The sequence below is a fragment of the Diabrotica virgifera genome, chromosome 2, assembly GCF_917563875.1.
Source record: "Diabrotica virgifera virgifera chromosome 2, PGI_DIABVI_V3a".
Taxonomy (NCBI): Eukaryota; Metazoa; Arthropoda; class Insecta; order Coleoptera; family Chrysomelidae; genus Diabrotica; species Diabrotica virgifera.
Window position 1 is genome coordinate 131,787,898 of NC_065444.1, and position 11,207 is coordinate 131,799,104.

Sequence of the window (11,207 nt, forward strand, 5' to 3'; positions counted from 1 at the left end):
ATGGATGGTAGGGTAATTTCGCCTGTTCGCGTCCATTTAGTGCAGTTGGTAAGTTTGAAGAAGAAAATAGAAATGTCCCAGCACTTATTTCAATGAAAGATTTATGTAATGTGTTCATTATATAGTCTATTTTAAGGTTAACTCTTAGTTTAGTTCAAAACATCTTGTGTTTTTCTTTTAAATAAACAAATTTCAGAATTAGGCGTTTCACCCACTTTGCGTCCACAAAATCCAAATTGCGTCCACTAGTAGACCATTTGGCGTCCACCAGGTTAGAATAGGAATGTAAGGCTAATATTTTTAAGATCATGTAAAGAAAGACTGGATTCTAACAATTTCTTTATTTAAGAATATATAGTAATTTAAAAATCAAAATTATCATGTTTTTGGCTATATCATAGTCACAAAACAATACAATAATTTTGTCTAATCTTACCACCACAAGAAATGTTGAATCATATTAACTATGAGACAAGGTATGATTATTAAGGCCTTAGAATTTTAATCAATGACACAAGTCACATTAAAAAGACTTTGGCCTCTAAATAACTTAATCCTACAAATCGAGTGCATTTTAGATGATACCATCTAATACACTTCTTGTCACAGCCAATGTTTTTCTCATCGTCATCTTCTACATCTGAAATTAGTACATCGTCACATTCAGGACATTTTACTCATTCCACGACTGGTTAATTTTCTTTCTTAAATGCTATATCTACCATTTCCTGTGTGACTTCTTGAAGAGGATGTATCTTCTTTTTTCGTTTCGGAGCAGTTTTACGAACCATGTTAGAATCTTTTAAAGTTTTTTTCTGTTCTTGTTTCTCTATTCCTTCTAACTTTCTTTTTTTGTATTGCTTCCTGCTTTTCGTTCTTGATCTTCTCTTTATCTTCATAATACTTTCTCCAAGCAGCAGAATATATGACTGCTGGAGTTCTTTGATTTTCTTTTCTTGCTTTGTTAGAAATTTCAGGCAACATCAGGTGGTTTTTAAATGGATCAGGGATTTTCTTTTGTTAATTCTCCAACACAGCTGAAGCTGGTCGTACTCGAGGAGACTTTTCTAAAAAGGTTGGTAGCGATGCAATTGATGCTGATAAGTCGAAGAAGTCGAAAGCGGTTCTGGCTTTTCTTCCTTAGTAAGAGTATCTAACAATTCCTGTTTTTTTAGCCATGCACCTTTTTTCATCTACTAGCGCTGGCTCCGGTCCAGTTTCTTTACTCCATCTAGTCTGCGCCCACTGATTTTGTCCAATATTGTGGTCTTGGGAATAGCATATCCTTTTCATATTTGTCTTATCGATTTCTTCTTCTCTCGAATTTCATTTAACGCTTTTTTTAAATCTTCTTCTATGTATGTTCTCTTTTCCTTATTTTTCCTTGTCTCTGAAGAACTGATCTTAAACAGAACATTTGGAATCAAAAAAATTACTTACTTCATTCAAATCATTCATTTCAATCAACTATATAATACATTTTAAATTTCCAAAGAATTTAGTCGTATGTTGAAAAAAGGACGCAATTTGTTCTCTTGATATCCCTTGTAGGTATAGTTTGCGTCCATTGCGGACGCAAAGTGTAAGTTTTAGAAATTCGGTGTACTAATTCGCGTCCACCTTATTTTAACTGTTAACTATAAAAAATATAAGCAAATTCATAATTAATATTACTCCTTTTTTAATTATTAAAACAGCTATTTATCGTAAAATTCACATAAAAAAATAAAATACTTACCGTTAACCGTGCTGCTGCACACTATTTTTTTCTCAATATAAGGCACATCCGCACTTTCTTTTTGACAAGACAAAACTAAAAATTATTTTAAACAGGATTGGTTGGGCGTATGAAAGTTTTGTCTGTGTGTGCATGTGTCTTATATATTGAGGTATTAGCGGTAATAACTCTTCGTTTTATTGGCGCGTTAGTATACTTATTTTCGAGAATTTTCAAAAGAAGAGCCGTAAAATGGACGCGAATTGGGCGATGGACGCGAACAGGCGAAATGACCCTAGTTATTAGAAAAACTATTTGACAAAAGTAGACTATTTATGCTCCAATTCAAAATATAGTCAAATACAAAGCTTCAGAGATACATGAAAAAATACAAATAAAAAAGACAACTTTATGTTACTTAAAAACATTAAAAAGCCAACTCGGGTTTAATCGAGACAAAAAGTACCGGCCCTAAATATATCAAAATCTAATACGGCCAAGGGGACTGACAATATTTCAAGAAAAGTAGTTAAATTAATTTCAGAAGGTCACGTTGATGCGTTATAAATAGACGTTATAGTAGTATATATATCTGTATTATATTACCTACTAACTATAATATAATAACACGTTTTGTTGTACAAAGTAATTGATATGGCAACGCTGCTAGGATAAAGTTCTGTTTGACGCGATTCTAGCAGAAGGTACTGCTATCTATCGAACATAAATATTACCGATGTTGTAGATGGAGTCACTTCATGGCGGCACAAATTCACAGCGGCAATTCAAGATATAATTCTTGTTTAACGAGATTTTTCATATGTTTAGGAAAAAATATTCAACATTTTATTGCAAATATTTTCCACTCTTACAGTTTTATATATGTTGTTATTAAAATTTTGTCCGATTTCTTACCGGTAGCTTTATTATAAGCCAAAACATATTATTTTTTCCTATTGTGGCAAAACTGTAAGATCAAAAATTTTCAAAAAATTCATAAGTATTTCTTAGGATTATATCTTTATGCTGTAAGAAAATTAACAAAATTGTATGTTTGGTTTTCCCGCTTTATACTTGGAAAAAAAGAGTATTTTTGAGTTTTTTCGAAAACGAAAACATGAAGTTCGCTCAAAATTTGTCAAAATACTTCTAGTAATCACATACACCTTCTCAAATTTTTTCAAAATTTTTGAACTTCAAATTTTTTTTTGGGGGGGTTCAGATCAACCTTAACATCCTACAATCATTTTATAACGGGTTACTATAAGCACTATAAGTACTTTTTTATTTTCTAAGAAAAAATGAAGTTGTTTAATAGGCACAAAATATGCATGTCTCTTTAAAAATATGCAAAATTTAGTAAAATTCTCAAATATGCGAAATATGCATGCATTATGCATTTAGCATAAAATCCGCTCCCTAGTGATGACAGCATCTTCTTGCTCCCTTACTCACTTACCGCGCCGGCGGCAAGTGAGAGAGAGAGTAGTTGAATGTGAATACCCACTCGTCCTCGAACTACCTCCCTTTGACTTCCGCCACAGAAAACCGCCTCTTTGGGTATGTAGGTACAATGGCAATAGCATAACGAGCAGCAGCGCGAGGGAGCTATTTACACATTCACGCTGCCCACTTCCCTGTCAAATTCCCTGTCGAACAGTGCTGAGTATAAATCCGGTATAAGACTTTTCGTCAAAAGAAACTGCTTTCTGGTTACATCCTAAATCTCCGGCTTTAAAAATTTATAAGCACGGAGACGACGAATATAGAAGAAAGGGCAAAGGATACCGGCCACGTATCTACTCCCTTTTCATCTAGGAAAAATTCCGAAAGACAGTTTCAAGTACCTACTCAAAATTCTGAGTAAAGAAGAACAAGGGGGAAAGGCAGTTTTTGTTTTAATTTGATTCGGAGTTGAACTACCATCTCCAGATAGCTATTTCTGCATCTCATGCTTCATCGGTGGAGCTATGCAGTCACAACTCTGAATCAAAAATCAACAAGCCTGCCTGCCTGAAGAAGTCGAAAAGACCCAGATACAAAATTTACTGTAATAAAACAATTAAAAATAATTGAAATTAAAATTAAATTAAATTAAAAACTGCCTTTCCCCCTTTTTATTTTTAATTTTACGAAAAAAAGTTATTCTTCCTAAAAAGTTCTGCATGGCCTAAAGTCTAAGATTCAACTATCAAATATTAAATTGTATCGTATATCATATTATATACTTCGTATACATACCTCGTTTTTGACATACCTCGTATATTATACGAGGCATGTCAAAAAATATGAACTTCGCTAAAGGTAGGTACCTTTATTTATTTTAGAATATTGGAAATTGGTATAGTCCTGTCGCCAGGGGGGTACAACGGCCTCCTTAATTCAGATGGACTTACCCAAGTTTTTTTTATATATTTTGACCCGCAGAATACGAATTTTTTGGGTAACAGTTGATCCGGATGTCGATAAGATTCTTATAGACAAAGAACTTGAGGAATTACATAACAGCGATTTCTCGCAAAACAAAACATCTTTTTGTATTTATTGGGTCATTTTAAGCAAAAAATATTCCTACAAGTTTTTTGGTAGAATGCATAATTTTCGAGATAACCGCGGTTGAACTTTCAAAAAATCGAAAAATTGTAATTTTTGAACCAGAATAACTTTTGATTAAAAAATAAAGTAGCAATTCTGCTTACCGCATTTGAAAGTTTAAGTCAAATTATATCGGTTTTGATTATTTGCATTGCTAAAAATTTATTATTTTATTGTTAAACAAAGCTATAAACACCTAGTATGTGAGTGATGTTTTCTATGAATTCTCATTTAAAATCGAACTAGTAGGTAGAGTAGCTACAAGTGCAAGCGAGGCAATTTCTACGTAGCATGCGTTAAAACGCATGTATTAGGCACGGGAAACACTATGTGTTTATAGATTAGTTTAACAATAAAAAAATTAATTTTTAGCAATGCAAATAATCAAAACCGATATAATTTGACTTAAACTTTCAAATGCGGTAAGCAGAATTGCTACTTTATTTTTGAATCAAAAGGTATTCGGGTTCAAAAATTGCAATTTTTCGATTTTTTGAAAGTTCAACCGCGGTTATCTCGAAAACTATGCATTCTAAGAAAAAACTTGTAGGAATATTTTTTGCTTAAAATGACCCAAAAAATACAAAAAGATGTTTTGTTTTGCGAGAAATCGCTGTTATGTAATTCCTCAAGTTCTTTGTCTATAACAACCTTATCGACATCCGGATCAACTGCTACCCAAAAAATTCGTATTCTACGGGTCAAAATATATAAAAAAAAACTTGGGTAAGTCCATCTGAATTAAGGAGGCCGTTGTACCTCCCCTGGCGACAGGACTAGTATGAAAAGTTGTTTGGAATAAAAAAATATATTCTAATATATGCAATTACGTCCTTCTGACGAAAAAAATATATGAAAATTTTTCTCAAATTACGGATACCAACATCATTTTCATTTATAACTCTTTTATTTTTAATTTGACGAAAAAAAGGTATTCATAAAAAGCTCTACATAAGATATGAGATGAAACCATCATATATCAAATTTTATCAATTTTATACGAGGTATGACAAAAAATATGACTTTCGCTCAAGAGTAGAGTACCTTTATAGTTCATAATATTTAAATTAAAAGGATGTATTTGCACATTAAAACGTAATTTTTAATTCTAAACAACTTTTCATAACAGCAATTTTCCATATTATGAATTTAAATATGTAAAAAAATTAAGTTTTCGTTATGATAATGCTCGCAGTTTCAGCTTGTTATTATTTATTTTATTATTTAAAAAAATTAAAAAAACTGCTTGCTTTCGAATTATATTTGCAATAACATTTGTGTTTATCAGAGAATATAGAAATAAACACTTAAATCTACTTCATATAATAAAATTAGGGGGAAAGACAGAAAAGATTAGGATTAGAAAAAAATTAGATAAGAACAGATTAAAATAAACTTGCGTGCATAGAAATCGGCCCACTTAAAAATTTGGTCATTTTTAATGTCTCGAATTTCCTAAACCTGTTGTCCGATTTAGGTGATTTGTTTAATATGTTATAGCCTTATTCTTTATCAATATCGCTGTAATAAAACTGTTGCTAAACAGTTAAATTTTCGTTGTATACCGAGTGTACGAATCAAACTTTTTTTTTCTCAAAGTTTGCATCACCCCGTGGAATATTCTAGCATTTATAAAATATTGAAATTAAAACCCAACTATAGCCTCAGGTTTTCTTAACATTCTGTTTTTTATTCATTGGCTTATATTGGTGTTTATAAATAAATGTTACAAACTCTAAGGGGTAATTCTGCTTGAAAAAATAGTGAAAGTTTGCTTTATAATCGTATGTCCTCAATTGCTTCGTTTCCGATATACGGGATGTTGAATTTTTTCTTACAAACTGACGGTCTATTTATTGCTTTAAAACCGGTTACGATATGCAAATGAAATTTAGTGGATTTTAAGACGTAGTTATTGCACATTTTGATATCTTCTATTGCATACGGGTAATATGATAGATCATATTACCGTTACACTGACCGGTATACAATAATGAACATTTACCTTTTTAGCAAGAATATTATTACAGCGGTATTGCTAAAGAATAAGGCTATAATATAACATATTAAAAAATCACCTAAATCGGACAATAGGTTTAGGAAATTCGAGACATGAAAAGTGACCAAATATTTAAGTGGGCCGATTTTTATGCACGCAAGTTTATATATTAATACTGTTTAAAAACAGACCTAAAATTATATTTAGTCCAAGTAATGAAGCTTAAACTAGGACAAAACCTCGCAATTTTTACAGAATAGATCGATTTGCTTGAAAATTTGAGAATAAGTAGTGGATAGCCCAAGAATCAAAATCTATATGATGCGGAAAGGCGCTTTAACCATGGGGGTGGTTGCCACCCCATCACGGGGGTGGAAATTTTTTATTATATTTTGACCTCAAAAGTTGGTAAAAACATTCATTCTAAGCAAAAAACCTTCCATACATTTTTTTCATAAATTTAATAGTTTTCGATTTATTCGCTATCGAAAGTGTTAGTTTTATATCGAAAAAATTAATGTTTTTAATCAGTTTTCTGCTAATAACTCAAAAAGTTTTCGTTTTATCAAAACAACTTTGCTTAACAAAAATGTACCTTTTGAAAAAATAAACAAAACCGTTTTTTTTATTTTCTTTAAGACCAATATTAATCGAGCTATACTTTATTATATGTTAGCTCTTCTTCGTCAAATGCTAAATATTGTAGTTTCAAAGTCAAAAGACGGGAAAACTATGCATTTTTCGAGGATAATTTGTTGAAACTAATTTAAAGTATTTAAACATATCTACCCACAGAAATAAAAAAAGTCTCTAGCTCAAAAATTAAATGACTTATAATGAAAAGAATGTCAGTCCCTATTTTTTTCAGTGAAAAAGTGATCGGAATCAACCCCATAATCACCACTCTAATTAAAATTAGTCATTTACCTTATTTTGTCTAGAATTATTACTTTTAAAAAGAATGGAGTTCAAAGCGAATAACGAATTTTTGTAGTTTGGTAAAAAATTCCCTTTTCTTCCGAATAGAAAGATTAGCATCACAGACACGAAAAAATGTTCCAATATCAAATTATAGCTTATATAATTCCCAAGAACTTGGTTTGCAAAAAATTTTTGTACGGTAAAAATTGAGTGAGCTATTGATAATTGTAACGTGTAATAACATGCAAAAACCACCTTTACCAACCCTTTCAAAGTCACCTCTTTTTGCGACTGAGGATATTAAATGGATTTAATACCAATAGCCTTATAGATCTTGTAAAAACCTACAAAATTCTTTTTTACCAAACTTTCTAAGGTAAAAGGTAAAAAAGTTACGGTTAAAAAATCAATATATTTTTTGAATAAAAAAAGGAGAAATCCAATTGGAAGCATAATAATGTAAGTTAGCGGGGTTTTTAGTTGTTGGCCTTATTCATTCTTCTTCGGTTTGACTGGCTTAGAGTAATTAGTTTTTAACCCGGCGCCTGCCACGTAGCTTTGCAAGGCGCCAACTGCCACGTGGGGTGCTCACAGCACCCCTTAAACATTTTCTGTGATCTACTTGTGTAAAGAACAAAATAATGTGTTGAGTAACACAAGAATATAAAAAAACATATTTATTAACTTATTAGCTACTAATATGTTATAAAAGTTAAAAAAACAAAATGAAAAAGGTGTTATTAGCAAATTAGCAAGTACCAACCCATAATAAATGAAGTCAAGTAAAATATCTAAAAAAATTAATATTTAGTGAATATAGAGTGTCTATTATAATAATTTAAATCAGTTATTTCAATAAAAGTGCCAGATGATGACACACCAATTCGACTTTAGAGCTACAAGTTCAGAATGACACTAAATAACTACTTCAAACACTAACACATCTATGCTATATAATATTATAGAAAGCTACTATGACGCATGTCGGTTACCAAACTTGAAATACCAAATATTTGATAAAAATGTGTTATGGGGTGCTGGTAGCACCCCACGTGGCAGGTGCCGGGTTAAAAAACTGGAGTTAAAAGCGAATAACGAATTATTGTAGTTTGGTAAAAAATGCCATTTTCTTCAGAATAGAAAGATTAGCATCAGAGATACAAAAAAAAATGATTAAATATTAAATTGTAGGTTATTTAATTCCCTAGAACTTGGTTTGAAAAAATTTTTTCTACGGTAAAAATTGAGTCAATCTTAAATGAGTAAGTAATTGAAAAACCGATATAAAACTAACACTTTCGATAGCGAATAAATCGAAAACTAATAATTTTATCAAAAAAATGTATAGAACATTTTTTGCTTACAATGAATGTTTTCATCAACTTTTGCAGTCAAATATAATAAAAAATTTCCACCCCCGAGATGGGGTGGCGACCACCCCCATGGTAAAGGCGCCTTTCGGCATCATATAGATTTTGATCCTCGGACTATCCACTACTTATTCTTAAATTTTCAAGCAAATCGGTCTATTCTGTAAAAATTGCGAGGTGAAAAGCTTCGGTTCCTGGACTAATTGAAAAAAGTCTACAATAATTTATAGCATTTCAAATATTTGCAATTTATTCGACATTAAAATTATTAACTTCGTAGTTATATTTACATATTTTTCATCGTCTCTGGAATTTAGAAAATAGTGTAATGTACGAAATATAAGTTAATTGATTACGATAAAAAACTTAAATAATCGGTTTATTTTTTAAATAATAAAATCAGTAGAACTATTAGCACACTATTAAAATTCTCGTTTTAGTGTTATTCCATATTATAGTCAACCTAATGCGCGATGTCATCGATTTTCCAAATAAAATTTTATTTATTAAGAAGAGTAGTTTTAAAATAATTTGGATTTTGAAAATTACCTAAAATAAGCGCAGTAAAAAAATATATAAACATCTGAAGTAAGAAGTACAGATACAGTTCAATTTTGAGCGACAATTTGAAACAACCTTAACCAAATTAAAAAAAAAAAACAAAATGGTAAGAAAATTTGTTTGTAACAACCTCAATTGTTGACTTAATTTTTTAGTTGTGGTATGATGTTGTGTTAATCTGATTTTTTGTATAAATTCTTTAGTGTCCTAGAATTTTCTTATTTTGGTCTTGCCAAAACCTGACCTAATTAAACATTTTTCATTTTCGTGTCTATTTGTTTAACTACATATTTTATAAATTCTCCTTATCATAAATATGTACTTTTACGTTTATCGTATAGATTATAGATTGTCATACTATAGTTATACCTCTAGTTTTTGCTAAAGCTACTTTGACTTCCTTTTTCGCGAACGTATAATTTTGAAAATCTGAGACAACTGAAGTTATTGTCATCCTAGTACAGTTTTCTTAATTAGTTTAGTTGTTTTTTTTTACTTTTTGGTCCACCACAGATATTTTTATATTCTATTTTTTTAATGGAATTTTTCCAACTATTCCAACTACAATATGTCTAGTTAGAATACTAGCAACATTCTTCCAAATTTTGTTAGAGTTCACTCTCATGTTTCAACTTATTTTGCTTCAATTTTTATACTGAGTGTATCACTTTTTCCATATCCTAATATCCGTTAATAAATTTTTATGATTCTTTTTTGGATGTTTTGGTTTTATTTTGCTTCCTAATTAAATAACTTCCACAAGCAACTTACGTTGTTGTGCTATAATCACACTACTCATTACCTTTCTCATCACGTGATCAACACGTTTTTCTTGCACACCAGGATTTGTATTGATCATCTAGTTTGTAATCCAGTTTTTTCTCCTTTATATTTTTATAGTAATTCAAATGTATTTTCAAATATTTATTTTATATTATTGCAAAAGTAACACTTCGTTTGCTATAAGTAGTAGAAATTAATTTGAATTTTTCATATTTTTAGGTCTCAAAACTACAGTTTGCACTAGTTGCCATTAGTTGCATCTCTTATTACGTGCTCACACCTGTCGAGGCCAAAAACTTTGACCCGCACCATGTCCGTCCTGATACTCCTACCGAACAACCAATACCAGATAGTCCAACTTTGGGCCATGCACATCATCAAAACCATAATGGTCATAATGGGCATAACGGACATAACGGACACAACGGTAACAACGTTCATCATGGACATAATGGACAGAACGGACATCACGGACAAAATGGTCATCATGGACAGAACGGCCATAATGGACATAATGGTCACAATGGACATAATGGACATAATGGACATCATGGTCATCATTAGATTCTTCCATAATTTAGCAATTTTAAAGCAATTTTAGTATTTTTGTATAATTTTAGATCATTTACCCATTAAAAGAATTTGATTAAAATGGTGTTGTATAATTTTTGACTATAGCATATAGGTAAGTATTAGTAATTTTTAACCTAAGGAACCATAAACGAAAAAGGGGAAGGCCACAGATGCGATGGTCAGATGTCCTGAAGAAACACACTGGGTCAAAATGGATGCAAATTGCCCAAGATAGAGAGGCATGGAAGAAGGAAGAGGAGGCCTATATCTAAGGATGGATGTTTAGGGCTGATCATATAGGTAGTTAGATGGATAAAATTTTTTACCCAAACTAACTTAAACAACAAAACAACTTAGTGATTAGAATAGCGGTAAACTAAATTTAAAAGTAAAAATAAATTTCTCTGTTCCGGTGTACAGTGAAAAACAGTTGCAAAAAAATAAACACTCCAGTTTCTTGGGAATGAAGAAAAATGAAGAAAATTGTTAAAAAAAAAAATGAAGAAAAAAAAGGAAGCCGACAAAATATATTTTTTAAGGTATACCGATTTTGAACTTTGAGATTCTATTTTCTTCAACCTAGCTTTTGATTGGGAGATTTTGGTATTTTTCACGCGTAATTCCGATCATTTTTATTATTATAATATACATGTTAACAGTCTCTTGAAGATATGAAAATTTGTTTGTA

At 30.9% G+C, this 11,207-nt stretch overlaps 1 protein-coding gene across 1 annotated transcript; it reads left to right on the plus strand.

The window, feature by feature from the left end:
* Nucleotides 1–10,510, plus strand: LOC114344029 (nacrein-like protein F). The gene is made up of 2 exons (XM_050644852.1): nucleotides 1–48; nucleotides 10,166–10,510. The coding sequence occupies exons 1-2, from the start codon at nucleotides 1–3 to the stop codon at nucleotides 10,508–10,510; spliced, it is 393 nt and encodes a 130-aa protein (XP_050500809.1).
* The last annotated feature ends 697 nt before the right edge of the window (nucleotides 10,511–11,207 follow it).

What these genes read in the sequence shown, in the direction of transcription:
- LOC114344029 (XM_050644852.1), top strand. Translation starts at nt 1, where the DNA reads ATGGATGGTAGGGTAATTTCGCCTGTTCGCGTCCATTTAGTGCAGTTG. An exon ending in GCGTCCATTTAGTGCAGTTG is followed by an intron (nt 49 to 10,165) that starts GTAAGTTTGAAG and finishes TCATATTTTTAG; the next exon opens with GTCTCAAAACTACAGTTTGC.